This window comes from Urtica dioica, chromosome 2, assembly GCF_054948205.1.
Source record: "Urtica dioica subsp. dioica isolate 48M chromosome 2, U.dioica_male_clone48M_v1_H2, whole genome shotgun sequence".
In the NCBI taxonomy this organism is placed as follows: domain Eukaryota; kingdom Viridiplantae; phylum Streptophyta; class Magnoliopsida; order Rosales; family Urticaceae; genus Urtica; species Urtica dioica.
This window is the reverse complement of record NC_142757.1, coordinates 37635295-37652346: the sequence shown is the minus strand read 5'-3', so window position 1 is coordinate 37652346 and position 17052 is coordinate 37635295. Positions and strand designations below refer to the sequence as shown.

Sequence of the window (17052 nt, the reverse complement as noted above, 5' to 3'; positions counted from 1 at the left end):
CCACAACATCAAATCCCACCTCAAAAAGAATTTACTCTTTTAATACTTTTCAATATTACTTTCTATCGATTGCATACTAACCTCTTTATTAATTTGTTATGTCAAAAGTAATATTATATTATTATTCTACATCAATAGTATTAAATTAATTTATAATAATATAAAATATTATGTTAATATTACAAAATTAATCTTTTTTAATTAATAAAAAACAAATTTAATTAAAAAATTAATTTAACTTTGTAATTTTATATATCCTTATGCATGCACTTGTATTTTTCAATTTTGACCTTTTTTTTTATCATGTCATGTGGTTAGTTTTATTTTTATTGAGATTCTATATGTATTTTTATTAGTATAATTGTTGTGGTACTTTATTTAGTATGTATTGTGTTTAAGTATTTTTTTATATAAATTATTTAAATTAGGAGTAGATTAATAAATTAATTTTTTGGGGTTGAATTTGTAATTAAAAATTGTGTTACACCAAATAATTTGATGTGTGATTATTTATTTACATTAAATTTGGGGTGAGTTGGAGCAATACTGTAAAGTCTCATTTGCCACACCAATCTAATGTGAGTTGTAGTTGGTCAAATAATAATAAAATAGTAAAATAAGTCAATAAACTAGTGAAACTTAAAGTGACTGTCACAAAGAAAAATGATGAAATCCACAATTATTATTAGTATGAGACCTTTTCCGAATGCTACGATCCAACGATCCAGAATAATTCGCTTACGTAGAAACGATCCAAAAGAAGTAGAGACGATGCTTCGTCCGAGTCTCGTTGAATTGAAATTTGAAACAGACACAGCATGAGAGTTTTCCTTGCTTTTGTCGAACTGACATTTACGTTTATACCCTTGTCAAACATCTATAAGAAGAAAGTCAGAAACTAATTTCTTCAATCTTCACTCCCAACATTCCACTGTTCAAAGTTGAAAGAAATTCAAAACATAAGTAGAAAACAATGGCGAGCATGAACGAAGCGTCGAAGCTGGCTTTCATTAAGCAACACCTTCTCGGCGATCTCTCTCCGGTCAGCCAGCCGATCGGCTCACGGCAAGAGCACTCCGAGTACTTCGATTCCATCTTCGTACCCGAGTCGAACGACGCGTCGGTTGAATTCCCGTCGTCGCGGGAGATCTCTTTCCCGGACACGACGGAGTGGATTCAGTTCTCGGCTTCGACGCCTGATCAGAGTAGCGAAGTGGAATCGGGAGAGAGAGTACACTACAGAGGAGTTCGGGCTCGGCCTTGGGGGAAGTTTGCGGCGGAGATCCGGGACCCACACCGGAGAGGGACCAGAGTTTGGCTCGGGACGTACGAAACGGCGGTGGAGGCAGCGAGGGCGTACGACAGAGCGGCTTTCAGCTTCCGCGGCTCAAAGGCCATTCTCAACTTCCCTTTGGAGGTCGCCAACGGCGGCGTTGTCGTTCACCGTATGCCTGAGAAGAAACGACATCGTGACTTGGACTAGGATTCACAACAATTACTATCAACCTGGATTCCCACACTATATTTTCTATCCCTATGTTTGATGCCTGCTCAAATGTATACTCTTTTATTTTTTAACGTGCCAAGAAGATGATAATCTATCTTAGTAACTAATAAAGAGTTTTTTTTTTTAGTCGTCCTTAGATCTTGTGCGCATCATTGCAAACATGGTATCTACTTTATTATTCGCGCGCTTAAAATTCTATATAATACCTGACTTTGTTTTTTCATCTTAAGATTTTTTTTTTTTTTTTTTTCAATATTGATTCCATGACAAATCATTTTTTCGATCGCATGAGGAGATCTCAAAGCAGGGGAAGTAGTTTTGGTGCCACTGAAACAAACTAAATGCTCGAGGGTTTTTATTTTTTTATTTTTTTTTTATCTAAGGCACCATTAACATAAATAAGCCACATTTTTAACGTTTTTAATCTTTCTCGTTTTTTTTCTTAGTTCAATATATATAAAATCACATGGCAGAACCCATATCATTACACTTTTTAACTCTTTCTTATATGATTTATTTATTTATTTTAGTATATAAAATCATATGGTCGGACTCATATCAAGTTGAGCTCGTTGTCAATTTATTTTGCGATGTGATCTATAATGCTGATATCCTATAATTCAAACAAAGCTCAAATAAAAATCAGCCCAATATTAAAGATTCGACTAAAAGATTAGTGAGCACAAAATAATAATAATAAATCCAACATTAAAAATCGGAAAAAAAATTTAGTTATATAGCCAACTAAAATTAACAAATTTGCTAAATAATTAAAGTTTGTCTAAAAATAAAATAGTCAAAATTTACAAGTACTAAGTTGTAATAATATTTTTTTTATTCTATGATTTTGTTTAAACTTTAAAGTGATAAGTGGCTAAAAATCATCTGTCAAAAATTTTAATCATGGTAAAAAAAATTGACAATATAGTTTTGACTATTGTAAAAAATAATTGAAATTTCAGTTATTTTGTTAATTAATTAGCTTTCAACAACCATTTTGTATAATTTTTATTAAAAAAACGTGATCTAACCATAAATTTTTATGCTGATGGATTTCCATAATTAAAGTGTGTCAAAGTCAACATTTATGAGACTCATGTCATATCAACAAAACTATTCAACTTATCTTCCACGCTGGCCGAGGTTTTTGGCACCACATGAAACTTACTACGAGTCTCACTTTTTTTTAAAACGTGAGCGGTGCCACGAAAAATTCACAAATGCCCTCACATATGGTGGAGGAATACCGTGGTTACAAGAGAAGAATACAAACTCAAACAAACCACGCAAACAAGAAAGCACAGAAAAAACCAAAGGACCCTAGCTCGAAGCACGGGATCGAATGTCTCTATCATCGGCCCTAATAGCCTCTTCCGAGCAAGGAGGGACATGCCCCATCCATCTCGAGTTAGCATTATGAGTAACAGCGAAGCGGGCTAGGTTGTGAGCCGCAATGTTACTAAGACGAGGAAGAAACAAGATATTGAATTCAATCAAATTGCTTACCTCTCTCTTGATCTGATGCAGGATCGTCCCGAACTCAGTAGTGGGGATCGTCCCCCCAGCCACCGCCTTCACCACCTCCGAGCAATCCGAGTGAAGCTCCAATCTTGCCGCACCAATACCCCGGGCCAGGTCTATGCCGTGAAGGACCGCAAACGCCTCCGCAAGCTGGGGGGAAAATCCCCTAGCTTGCGACCGCGTTTGCGAAGCGATCACCCTCTCGATATAGTCCCGAGCAATGCAGCCCACGCCGAAACGACCCTGGTCCCGATCAATAGCAGCATCCACCGTCACCGAGATTGTACCTTGTGCCGGAGGGACCCACCTAGGCTTGGTTGTCCCCTTCTCCTGTCCCCGCCCAGCATCCTTGGTCGCGCATCTAAACTCTTCGAGGAAGCTTCCCGTCCACTGCACAAGCTCAGTCGGATTCCACGCTTTCTTTCCCGAGATGACATTGTTCCTGTGATTCCACAACTCCCAAATGATAGTGATATAGAAATCAAAATTACTAACCTCAAGGGAGTCTGCCGCTCTGAGAATGACGTCAAAAGCTTCCCCATCACCGTGAGTCGGGAGTAACACACCGAAGCCCACTTCTTTCCAAAATTTCCTGCTCCACTTGCAACCCCAGAAGGCATGGTAGGTAGTCTCGGCCTTACCCGAGCAGATAGGGCAGCAGTCTTCAGCGATCACCTTCCTCCTGACCAGCATGTTGCGAGTCGGGATCCGCCCCTTGCACACTCTCCAAACAAGCAGCTTCACCTTAGGAGGGACCTTGAGTTTCCAGAATTTTTTTCCACCAATCCTCCATCAGGGAGTGATCTGAAGAGCTGGCGTCAGATGAAAGGTCCATAGCTACCCGATACCCGCTCCTGACCGAGTATTCACCGTCCGTAGTGTAGTGTCATCGTTGTCTATCCGGGACCCCCTCTCCCCCGCACGGAATGCTCAGAATCGCCCTAGCATCCTCTTCCCCAAACATAGCACGAATAAGGGTCTCATCCCAACTACCGTCAACTAACATCAGCTCCGCAACTCTCATATCAGGGAGGATCAGAGGGGGGTCTATCCACAAGAAGGATCTAGGTCTAGGGATCCACTTATCTCCCATGACCATAACCGACTCACCATCACCAATGGTCCATCTCGTGCCTGCAAGAATAATCTCCCGACCCCAGACCAGGCTGCGCCACATAAAGGAACTGGTCGACCCACAGGAGCCCGTCAAGATGTCCCCGTGTGGGTAATAGCTCTGTTTATAGACTTGGCCAACCAGGCTATTTTGCCGTCTGAGGAATCTCCAGACGTTTTTAGCGATCAGAGCTTGGTTGAACTTCTCCAGATCTCTAAAGCCCATACCCTCTTCCATCTTATTCTTCACGAGTATCTCCCAAGCGCACCAGTGGGTCTTCTTAGCCCCGTTGCAATTAACCCACCAGAATCTAGCAATAGCCTAATGGATCTCGGAGATCAGGGTCTTCGGAAGCTTTAGGCAGGAGGCCACATAGTTCGGAATAGCCTGAAGGATGGATTTAATGAGCACCTCTCTGCCAGCTTGCGAGAAGAAGAGACCGTTCCAACTCTTTATCTTACCCCAGATGCGTTCTCTAACGTACTCAAAGAGCTCTTTCTATTTACGACTAGTGAACGCGGGGAGGCCTAGGTAGCGTTTATGGAAATCCGTCCTCCGAACTCCTAGGATCCGGGCAAGGAGTGCCCCTTTATCTCGAAACATTCCTTTACTAGTTGATGAGTTTCGGGGTGGACTCGGCTCGGGATACATTGGAATCTGTCACATGTAATGCCTGAAAAATGAGTAAAACTCTTCCACGACCCTAGCATGATCATGTGTAACGTAATCTTGTTATGTATGACGTTTTAAATAATGTAAAAATGTCAAATAAACCTCAAATTTCATTCGGGAGGTCTAGAATGCATGTAAAACCACATAAGAAAGGAATTTTCGAAGTTCTCCAATATTTAGAAAATTTTGCTCTCATAGATTCGATGCATGGTTGAAAATTTTCAAAATGGTTGCAATCGTGAAGATGTTCGACAATTTTTGTAATACTATGTATCGCTAAATAAGATGTAGGTGTGTAAACAGCGGACAATGCACATGTTTCATAGTAAAAAAACGTGAAGAAAATTAGTAAAGACCTTAGCCACTGCGATGTCTGTTTCAGTTATGTCATGACCTCCATTTCTGTTCACGTATTCACGTGTAGCCTCTACATATCTATCGGTCAAGAAGGAATTAAATACTAAAAATATTGAGTTCTACCTAATCCTGTTATCGGTGTGGAATTTCCTCTCGTCGAGACCGTTAAATAAAAAACGCCTCTTGAGGTCGTCTACCCTCTGGTTTGAACTATTTGTCCAAGCTATGGCTTCTCTAATCTTACTGATACGTTCGTCGAAATGCCTAAACTCGGCTTTCACTATGAGGTTTATGATATGGGTAGCACACCTTTGGTGTAAAAGAGAGTCTTGTTTGGTTATCTTAAGGCATAAATCTCTCACCATGGCGTCGTTGTTGGTGGCATTAGTTCCACTCTTCTATTACATCTAGAAGGATATCTAGTATGACATGTGTTATATGACTACCCTTTATTATTTAAAGGCTATGATCCTCTTGTTTAGATTCCAAACCTCGTCTATGTTATAAATTACAATATACATGCAATCCATGTTGGCATTTTTCGAACATATATCAGAAGTGAGCGCTACGTTAAACCGAGCAGACATGAAACGTGCTCTAAGTTTATCTTTTTCTTCTAAAAAAAATTTCAAAATTTCATTTTGAAGAGTTTTTCGTTTACTAATGTAAATATCAGGAACTAGATAATCTACAAATCTACCAAAGCCTTCGCTTTCTATGTGAGAAAAAGATTGTTTGGTTGAAACTATGTACTTAACAAGTTCTTTTCTAAATTCAAATGGATCGTAAGTACTTTCCTGAGATGAAGAAGATTCTTTCAGGATGCACATCTTGTAGTGGTGGCGCAATGAGAAAGTACCGTTAGAGGAAGAGTCGGCTTTGATGAGTTTCCCATATTTTCAACATAGATCCTTCTTTCCTTCATCATAGACGATCTCCTGGAAGTGTTTCCACATTTCGGAACGTGATTTTCTTTTCTTCTTTAGTTGTTGAGGTTGTGGGTTTTCTTGTTCTTCCGGAGCTTCGTGTGGAGGAGGTGACTGTGTTGAGGTGGTGGAGGAGGTGACTCGTGGTGAAGTGGTAGGTGAGGTGTAATGTATAAACTTTTGTAACCGCTCGACTTGTGAATTTGAATAAAATGGACGAGTTTTAATTCAAATTCTTGTTGCATATGAGACGTCCTTAAATTTTAAATATCTTGGAATATGATAATATTTAAGGTCGATGAAATTTCGGAATGAGAATATTCGAGTAATCCAATATTATTATTCGAAACATACTCGGAGATTTAAAAATCTCAAGAGTAAAAATGAATTCCGAAATCCCTTAAATATATTCAAAATAACGAGAAATAATAATAATTTTCTCGGTTATTTTTCAAGATTATTTTTAATTAATTAAGGACAGGATTGTGAGAGTTTATTTTGAAAGGACTTATATGCAATATTTTGAAGGACGAAAGTGAAAGAAAAAGAGAAGCTGGGGTTGATTTGAGAGAGTTGTGGCAGGAGGGGATTGGTCCACGTATGCACGCGTGGCAATAAATGAGGGTGCCACATGGCCACTTCCTCCTCAAATCCTTGCCACCTCACCCTTCTCTCTCTCTTCTCTATTTTCTTCTTCTTCTCCCTTGCTTCACTCGGCCGAAACCCACACACGAGCAAACCAGGACAAACGAAAAAAAAGAAGAAAAGGAAAAACTCTCGGCCGCTCCTCTGCTCGTCGCCGACAACCATCATCACCGCCATCACCCTCGTTCTTCTCCTTCTCTTCTTCTTCTTCTCCTTCGCGCGCCATCACCCAGCACCGAGCTCCACCGCGCGCTCCGGGCCGAGGAAGCACAGCGCCGCCGAGCCCCCGACGTCGCCATCGCCACCTCCCACTCGCCTTCCTCTCTCTTCCTCTCCTTCGCGCGTCACCGACCGCTGAGCCACCGCGCGCGCAAAGACCGAGCGACACACCGCCGCCGCGAGCTCGCCGTGACCGCCGCCGAGGAAGGAGACGCCGGGAACACACAATCGAGCGACGAGGACACCGAATTCGTGAGAATTTCGGTAAGAACAAGCTACACCCAATTGATTTTTCTGAGAAATTAGGGTTTGAAATTCTGAATTGGGGATTTCTGAATTCGAGTTGATTTCGGTTAAATTGATTGGTTTTTATCGTTCATTGAACTCGATTGATGTTGTTTGTAACCTGAATTTGAAGTTTTGATTCGGATTTTTCCTAATTTATCCGAAAATGATGAACTAGGGTTTGAATTGGGGGTTTTTGATTTCGGGTTCGATTTCGGTGCAATTGCTCGGTTTGTAATGTTGTCTGAGCTTGATTGTTATTGTTGATGTGGTTTATGATCAGAATTTTTGAGGCTATATTGAATTGTGGGATTTTGATGAGTTTTGGTTTGGATTGTGGTTTTGGCCGTGTGGTTTTCTTGGCCGTGGGTTGTGTGGTGTGTTTGGTTTGGTCATTTGTTGTTGTTGGTATCTGAGGCTGTGATGATGAACTTAAGACTCTGAATACTTGTTTGAGTAATGTCTTAACTGTGAGTTTGTTTGTTTGCTTTGTGTGGCCGTGTGTTGTCTTGGCCGTGTGACTTGGTTGAGCCGTATGTTTGTTGTGGCCGTGAACTTGATCTCGGGTATGCGTTTTAGTTCACAAATAATAATGATAAAGTCTGAGCCTCGATTTGAGTTTTGTGGTCGTTTCCGGTCAGTTGGATTTTTGTTGAGTTCGCTTGATTGGATTATGGGTTCGGGTTTTGAGTTATGTGATATCGGAATTTGGTTTTAAGATGTTAACTCGTCGTTGGGTTCCAGGTTTGATTTACAGACATTGACGGACGGACGGGAACCAGACGAGTCGAGAGCGTTGAGATTAGCCTCTGAAGATCTCAAGTTGATAGAGTTATCGAAATAAAGCTCGATTAACTCGTGAGTTTTAAATCGCTTACAGCGTTTAAATACTCTTATATATGTACTTTCAGTATTTAAATAAATAATTTAGAATTATTTATTTAATAATGTTTATGAATTTAATTTAATTATTCATTTGAAATTCTCGGTTATTTTTAATTTCGGATTATTTGATTTATTTAAGACTCGTGATTACTCGTTGAACGTTATCTCGTATCACTCTCGATATGGGATACGCGAGTCTTGAATAAACCTCCGAAAAACCGGGGAATAATAAATTAAATTCTCGAATTCCGAACCGACTCTAATCCCGACAACGAACCCTATTATCTTTAAGTAAACTCGAATCCAATAACTAACAGATGTTCAACTCCGGATGCTAGTTCTCTCGACGTTTGACAAGTGCCAGGTGCCTCAAAGAATGTGTGAAGCAAGATGTCTTCAGGACTTGTCAAGCGTTCTATCGAACAATTCCGGGTAAGTGTGGAGACATAAGTCAACTACTTACCAAGGGTATAATCCTGCTTGATTGTGCATATGCTTGCTAGTAAACAAGAGTAGGTAAAGGCCTAAAAATGAATAAACTCGAAGATTAAGGCTTCGGCCACTCTTGCTTGAAACCTTAGCTCGGGTTCGCCCGTTAGGTTCAAACGCTAACTTGAACCAGCCTTGTTTGCTTTGTGTGTGGTTAGACTTCTCTTCTAACTCTAGGAAGTAGGTTAGAATCGAGAGGACGGAAGAGCGATAGACTCTCAAATTCAATCGAGAGTAGAGAGTTCGAAAGTCACATTTCGAGCTTTCAACTTAAAACACTAAACGAGCTTCAAAGGGAAACAATAATTTCTTTCGGGGTTTATCCCGTCACGCTCTTCCGTATATAAGTTTAACGTGTACGCTGCTAGCTGCAGTGTACCCAAACTTTAAACTCGTGTCGGTGGTACTCACAAGTCCCTGACTTGTGCTTGGCGGGCCATGTCGGTCCGTGCGCCGAGTACTCGAAGCAATGGGTGAAGGTCGCGCATCGCGAGCTCATTGCTTGCTGGAAGACTCACCGGAAGCTGCCTTGAGCACACCGGGGCGTAGTGGGTGATGGTCGCGGTTCGCGAGCTCACTATGCCAGAGACCAGTGGCGCTGACGTCATGATGAAGGAAGTACCACTAGTGGATCCCAGACATGTGTTAAAACTTAGATCAGTTGACGACTGCTGCTCGAAGTTGAAAACTGGTCTCTAGTCGGACCGGAGGTTATAGCAGTGAGGAGTGTATGACCTTGCGGGACGGCTAGTATTCTAGGATGCGCGCTCATTAGTCACTTTTAGGTGATAGCTGCATCCTGCATTCTTGTTTGCTTGTTCGCACGTCATATGCTTTGCATCAGCTGCTTTTCTTTCATAGGCTAGACTCCCGCTTGCTGAGTCATTCGACTCATAGTTTTATGTCCCTTGGTAATGTAGATAAGGGCAAGGCAGCAATGTAGACGACCGAGAAGGAAACTGAGACGGAACGCGTATCTCTTGACCTACGGGCTATGGGTTCTGGCTCGGGAAGTAGATCTCTATATGTATAATGTTTTGAATAATATCGACTCTTACTTAAATAATATCTCGTGTATATATGTAAAGTCGGGAGCTTTTATGTACATATGTATGTATGTATAAGGGTCGATATACGACTTCTAGTTTTAAAGAAAAACGAAAAATTTCCCGAGATTTCCGATAACCACTTTTGTTGTAAACGTTTCCGCACTTTTAATAATATCGTATTTCATATATTATATGTTTTGTAAATTATGTATTTACTTTAAATGTTTTGTTTACATTATATTATTCATATATGTTATGCTCCCGCTACGTGATGTTGGTTCCGCCGAGTCGCGGCTTGCGGGCGAGGTGACGACGCTCGCGGGTCGTGACAGATTTTGTGGTATCAGAGCCCAGGTTTAGCCGTTTCTGTAGACCTGAGATACATGTTCTGGTTATGGGAAAGTGTTGGAACTTGTGCTTACCGTTGGCCTGTCGTTTTGGCAGGTGGAATGGCTCAAGTGACGATACTATCCTACCCGGAGGCTCTCGCATCTGTTCCTTCTACCGCTCCGACTTTCAGCGGGATGAGGGGTACACTTACGTGGGTGCGATGGATTGGTACTACCATCGAGTGGATGGACGCCCTTGCTATCCCTGAGATGTTCCGTACTAGTATTGCCACGACGCTCTTGCAGGGACCAGCCTGGACTCGCTGGACCCGGCATGTAGCACTGGGTAGTCTGTATCGATCATGGGACATGTTCCAGGCCATCATGGGGGCCACTTTTTCAGCCCAGGGGCGCACGGATGAGTGGAACGAGTTCGCTCATGGTTTCTTTCAGCTCGACTTCGAGTCGATCGCTCAGTACGAGGATCGATTTGAGGAGGAGATCGTGACATCTTGCCCCTTTGCTTTGGAGGACCGCCGACAGCAGTTTATCTTTCATCGGGGGTTACGGCCCGAGTACAGGTATCCGATGCTGTTGTGTTGCTGCCCGTCTATGGGAGTTCTCCGAGCGCGTTTGGCGTTTATGATTCAGTCCCAGGTAGGATGTTGGATTCCTCCAGGTTACGAGCCTGCCCCGCACCCAGCTTATGCGCCAGTACCACCAGCCCAGCCACCTCAGGCGCCAGCACCACCAGCATCGCCGCCGCACGCGCCACCGCCACCGCCACCACCCGCACAGCCACCTGCAGCTCCTCTTGTTATTGTGATCTCTGACGACGAGGAGAGCGAGGTGGATGACGATGAGGATGAGGATCCCGTTGAGGATTATCCTCTTATGTGAGGGTGTGTTTAGGCTTGTTGTAGATAGTGGTGGTTAGTTTTTTTGGGAGGTTGGTTTCGAGAGGTTGATGGTTGTTGTACATGTTTTTTTTGATCTAGTAGACTAAGCCTTGTGAGAGCTAGTCTACCTGTAGTTCTTTTGTTTAGCATGTGTACGTGCGAACTTGATGTTGAAAAGCTGGTTGTATCTTTTGATATGTATATATATGGATGTAGATATGGTTGTATATATATAAAATCGCGCTTTAGTTTCAGTTGATCATGTGTTGTTTGTATGTCTCTCGCATTCCGGTATGGATATATGAGTAACCTTGTTTGTTCTCATGTGTAGAACTTAGGAAATATGTCCGGACAAGACCCGTCTCCTACCGGAAATGCTACGGCGGCAGACCTCGCAGAAATGCGACACGCCTTGGAGAGACAGGCTGCTAGCGCAGCACAACGAGATCAGATAGTTGCACAGCAACTTGAAGCCCAGAATCGCACGATCACTGAACTTTTGACGAGATTAAATGCGCCACCTCCACCAAACCCGGAGCCTCCTGCTCAAGATGAACGACGTGAACATCCACCGCCAGCACGCGTGGATCCCCTGGAAGAGCTGAACTTCCGGATTCCTGATGTCGTTCCTCCGGTAGGCGAACCGGTGTATGAAAGATTTCGGAAGCAGAAGCCTCCGCAGTTTGGCGGTAACGTTGACCCTGCGACAGCCGAGAACTGGATCAAGAGGATTCAGCAGATTTGCAACTATATGCAGCTGTCAGATCAGGAGAGGGTAGCGTGTGTCGTGCACCAGCTGGAAGACGAGGCCAGAGGTTGGTGGGAGGTCGTAGCGTCATATGAGGACATCCACACGATGACGTGGATTCACTTCCTCAACTTGTTTCACGGAAAGTATCTAAGCGAGGCAAACCTATCGAACAAGGTACGCGAGTTTATGAACTTGCGACAGGGCACCCTGTCTGTTTCCGAATATACGGCTAAGTTCGATACGTTGGCCAGGTTTGCTCCTTCCTTGGTTCCCACTGATCAAGCTCGCAAGATGAAATACATGCACGGTCTGAACGTGGAAATTGTGAGCCAAGTGGATAGTGGCGACACCGGACCCCGTACTTATGCCAACGCTGTGCAGAGAGCGTTACGCATTGCTGGTTGGCGTGAAAGTGAACGAATTCCTGAGTCAAAGCCGGTTGCAGCACCGTCTTCTGAACCTGCTAAAACGGGGCAAGGTAATTCACAAGGAAGAACCCGATCTCTATCGCGATGGGAGAATCGGCAGCAGCAGAGGTCTGGCAATAGGTTTCAGCAAGGATCAAATAACCGATCTCAGGCGAGTTCTAACAATCGCTCGCAGTCCGTGAACCAGAAGAAGAATAAGGCAGACAATAGACGCCCAGGGCCGTCCAACAAGAAGCCCAGAAACTTCGGGAACCAGCCGTCGTCCCAGTGCTGGAGATGTGGCGAAGTGCATGATGGCGACTGCTTTGCTCGCACGTTGACATGTTTCCGATGTGGAAAAGTAGGTCATTTGTCGAAAGTCTGCCAGAGTTCAGAAAGAAAGGCTCCTGCACCAAAGGAACAACCAAAGGCTAATGCTCGAGTCTACTCTATCTACGAGGATGAGGTTCGTGCAGGGTCCTCTACTGCCGTTTCAGGTCAGATTTCTGTAGCCTCCTTCTCCGCATATGCATTGATAGACTCAGGAGCCACGAATTCTTTCATTGCATCTAGAAGATCTGATCAGTTGAGTAGAAACAAAGAGACCTTCTCGTATCCGTTTGTTACGGTTACACCCTCGGGAGAGAGATATCAGTCGCTATACTGGTATAAAGATGTGCCTATTCAAGTTCAGGATCGGGTCCTTGAAGCGGACCTGATTGAACTAGAAATGGTTGACTATGATGTAATACTTGGAATGGATTGGTTAAGTAAGCATTATGCAGTCATTGATTGTAGAAAGAAGTCGGTTTTGTTCCAAGAACCGGGGCTTGAACCATTCCAGTTCCAAGGTTCCTCTCGGAAGTTGGAATTTCCCGTCATATCGGCACTTAAAGCGTTGAAGATGATGCAGCAGGGATGTGCCGGATATCTCGCAAGTGTTGTGGATACTGCGAAGGCGACCAAGCCACAACCGCAAGATATTCCTGTTGTGAGGAACTTTCTGGATGTTTTCCCAGAGGATCTTCCAGGTCTACCTCCTGACCGTGAAGTCGAGTTTAATGTAGAACTCCTTCCAGGAACAGCACCGATATCGAAGACCCCGTATCGGATGGCTCCGGCGGAATTGAAGGAACTTAAGACGCAACTCCAAGAGTTATTGGATAAGGGATTCATCAGACCGAGCCATTCGCCATGGGGAGCGCCAGTCTTGTTCGTCAAGAAGGCAGATGGTTCGTTACGGTTATGTATCGATTACCGTGGCCTGAATCAGGTGACAATCAAAAACAAGTATCCGTTGCCGCGCATTGATGATCTGTTCGACCAACTTGCTGGAGCAACTGTGTTTTCGAAGATTGATCTGCGATCAGGGTACCATCAGCTGAAGGTTCGGGACGAGGACATTCCAAAGACGGCTTTTAGAACTCGTTATGGTCATTACGAGTTCCTAGTTATGTCTTTTGGACTAACCAATGCACCTGCAGCGTTTATGAACTTGATGAATCGAGTATTTGAGGATTTCTTGGACAAGTTCATCATCGTGTTTATTGATGACATCCTGATTTACTCGAAAACCAAGGAAGAACACGCGCAACATCTAGAGATGGCTCTGACAAGACTACGAGAAAAACAACTGTACGCCAAGTTCTCAAAGTGTGAATTTTGGCTGGAGCACGTTGTTTTCCTTGGTCACGTAGTCAGTAGCACAGGAATCATGGTAGATCCGACCAAAGTGGAAGCAGTGAAGCAATGGAATCAGCCGAAGACGGTAACCGAGATAAGAAGCTTCTTGGGTCTTGCAGGCTACTACAGGAAGTTCGTAGAAGGATTTTCTAAATTAGCCATGCCGTTAACCCAGCTGACCCGTAAAGGACAGAAGTTTGTCTGGTCTGAGAAGTGTGAAGAAAGCTTCCAGGAGCTGAAGAATCGTCTGACCACGGCTCCAGTGCTCACTATTCCTCAGGGAGCTGACGGATTCGCGATCTACTGTGATGCCTCTAAGCAAGGATTAGGTGCGGTTCTAATGCAGCATGGTAAGGTTATTGCTTATGCCTCGCGACAGCTGAAGGATTATGAAACCCGGTACCCTACGCATGATCTGGAGCTCGCAGCAGTTGTTTTTGCGCTTAAAATATGGCGACACTACTTGTATGGGGTTCATTGCGACATTTATACGGACCATAAGACGCTGAAGTATCTCTTCACCCAGAAAGAGCTGAACATGCGACAAGGACGCTGGTTGGAACTTCTGAATGACTACGACTTCGAGCTACACTATCACCCTGGTAAAGCTAATAAGGTCGCAGATGCGCTCAGTCGTAAGTCGGTAGCTTCACTAGCAAGTCTAGTTAAGACGTCCCTCAAGCTAAAGAAGGATGTTCAACAGCTAGAGCTTCAGCTAATCACGGGAAGGATAGCTGCGCTCAGTGTGCGACCAATGTTGCTGGAACAGATTAAAGACGGTCAGTACGCAGATGAGTATCTTCTCAGCAAGATGTTTGATGCTCAGAATGACGCAGAAGGTAAGTTTACACTGGACGAGAAAGATTTTCTAAGGTGTAACGGGAGAGTCTGTGTACCGTCCGACGAAGGAATCAAGAGACAATTGATGGAAGAAGCTCACGGAACGCCGTATTCCGTGCATCCTGGTGTGACTAAGATGTACCAGGACCTGAAAAAGGTCTATTGGTGGCCAGGAATGAAGAAAGATGTAGCTGCATTTGTTCAAAGGTGCTTAACTTGTCAACAAATCAAGGCAGAACATCAGAAACCAGCAGGAATGCTTCAACCCCTAGAGGTTCCGCAATGGAAATGGGAGCAGATAACGATGGATTTCGTGTCAGGTTTGCCAAAAACCACTGCTGGTCATGACTCTGTCTGGGTTATTGTTGATAGATTAACCAAATCAGCTCACTTTCTACCTATCAAAACCACTCACACGGTGGATAAGCTTGCTGAATTGTATATCAAGGAGATTGTACGTCTCCATGGAATCCCTAATTCAATCGTATCCGACCGAGATACTCGGTTCACTTCCAAATTCTGGAAGAGTCTACAGGAGAATTTGGGAACACGATTGAAGTTCAGTACTGCTTTTCATCCCCAAACAGATGGTCAGAGTGAACGCACGATACAAGTGTTGGAGGATATGCTTCGGGCGTGTGTCTTAGACTTCCCAGGCTCATGGAGTCGTTATCTCCCTTTGGTCGAATTCTCCTACAACAACAGCTACCAAGCGACAATCGGAATGGCGCCTTATGAAGCCCTCTATGGACGGAAGTGTCGCTCTCCAATTCATTGGGATGAAGCTGGCGAGAGCAAGCTGTTCGGACCTGAATTGGTGGAGCAGACTACAGAGGCAATCAAGACGATTCGAGCCCGAATGAAAACATCTCAGAGTCGCCAAAAGAGCTATGCAGACAAACGGAGAAGACCGTTAGAATTCGAAGCAGGAGAGAAAGTTTTTTTAAAGGTTTCCCCGATGCGTGGTGTCATGAGATTCGGGAAGAAAGGGAAGCTCAGCCCGAGGTATGTTGGACCTTTCGAGATTCTGGAGCGAGTGGGCAAGGCAGCGTATCGCCTAGCTCTACCACCGTCGATGTCCAACCTCCATGATGTATTTCACGTATCGATGCTACGGAAATACATGTCTGATCCTTCACATGTACTGCAAGATCAAGAGGTTGAAGTTTCTCCTGACGTCAGGTATGAAGAATCAGCCGTCGCAATCCTAGATCGCAAGGAGAAAGTCTTAAGGAATAAGACCATACCTTTGGTCAAAGTACTTTGGAGGAGTCACTCTACAGAAGAAGCTACTTGGGAGCTTGAGAGCGAAATGCAAAAGAAATACCCTTCCTTGTTCTAAGTTTCGAGGACGAAACTCTTTTAAGGGGGTAGGGATTGTAATGTATAAACTTTTGTAACCGCTCGACTTGTGAATTTGAATAAAATGGACGAGTTTTAATTCAAATTCTTGTTGCATATGAGACGTCCTTAAATTTTAAATATCTTGGAATATGATAATATTTAAGGTCGATGAAATTTCGGAATGAGAATATTCGAGTAATCCAATATTATTATTCGAAACATACTCGGAGATTTAAAAATCTCAAGAGTAAAAATGAATTTCGAAATCCCTTAAATATATTCAAAATAACGAGAAATAATAATAATTTTCTCGGTTATTTTTCAAGATTATTTTTAATTAATTAAGGACAGGATTGTGAGAGTTTATTTTGAAAGGACTTATATGCAATATTTTGAAGGACGAAAGTGAAAGAAAAAGAGAAGCTGGGGTTGATTTGAGAGAGTTGTGGCAGGAGGGGATTGGTCCACGTATGCACGCGTGGCAATAAATGAGGGTGCCACATGGCCACTTCCTCCTCAAATCCTTGCCACCTCACCCTTCTCTCTCTCTTCTCTATTTTCTTCTTCTTCTCCCTTGCTTCACTCGGCCGAAACCCACACACGAGCAAACCAGGACAAACGAAAAAAAAAAGAAGAAAAGGAAAAACTCTCGGCCGCTCCTCTGCTCGTCGCCGACAACCATCATCACCGCCATCACCCTCGTTCTTCTCCTTCTCTTCTTCTTCTTCTCCTTCGCGCGCCATCACCCAGCACCGAGCTCCACCGCGCGCTCCGGGCCGAGGAAGCACAGCGCCGCCGAGCCCCCGACGTCGCCATCGCCACCTCCCACTCGCCTTCCTCTCTCTTCCTCTCCTTCGCGCGTCACCGACCGCTGAGCCACCGCGCGCGCAAAGACCGAGCGACACACCGCCGCCGCGAGCTCGCCGTGACCGCCGCCGAGGAAGGAGACGCCAGGAACACACAATCGAGCGACGAGGACACCGAATTCGTGAGAATTTCGGTAAGAACAAGCTACACCCAATTGATTTTTCTGAGAAATTAGGGTTTGAAATTCTGAATTGGGGATTTCTGAATCCGAGTTGATTTCGGTTAAATTGATTGGTTTTTATCGTTCATTGAACTCGATTGAT

General features: G+C 43.8%; 2 protein-coding genes across 2 annotated transcripts; both read left to right on the top strand.

The window, feature by feature from the left end:
• The first annotated feature begins 924 nt into the window (after positions 1 to 924).
• Positions 925 to 1634, top strand: LOC149404605 (ethylene-responsive transcription factor 5-like). The gene has a single exon (XM_089604381.1). The coding sequence runs from the start codon at positions 974 to 976 to the stop codon at positions 1481 to 1483; it is 510 nt and encodes a 169-aa protein (XP_089460507.1). The 5' UTR covers positions 925 to 973; the 3' UTR covers positions 1484 to 1634.
• Positions 1635 to 10118: 8484 nt separating this feature from the next.
• LOC149404604 (uncharacterized) lies at positions 10119 to 15920 on the top strand. Its single transcript, XM_089607604.1, has 3 exons — positions 10119 to 10894; positions 11000 to 11078; positions 11229 to 15920. Exons 1-3 carry the CDS (start codon positions 10119 to 10121, stop codon positions 15918 to 15920), a joined length of 5547 nt encoding a protein of 1848 aa, XP_089463730.1.
• The last annotated feature ends 1132 nt before the right edge of the window (positions 15921 to 17052 follow it).

Coding starts and splice junctions, on each gene's coding strand:
- LOC149404604 (XM_089607604.1), top strand. CDS start 10,119: ATGGCTCAAGTGACGATACTATCCTACCCGGAGGCTCTCGCATCTGTT. Junction 10,895..10,999: donor GTTGAGGATTATCCTCTTAT/GTGAGGGTGTGT, acceptor TTGATCTAGTAG/ACTAAGCCTTGTGAGAGCTA. Junction 11,079..11,228: donor AACTTGATGTTGAAAAGCTG/GTTGTATCTTTT, acceptor TCTCATGTGTAG/AACTTAGGAAATATGTCCGG.
- LOC149404605 (XM_089604381.1), top strand. CDS start 974: ATGGCGAGCATGAACGAAGCGTCGAAGCTGGCTTTCATTAAGCAACAC.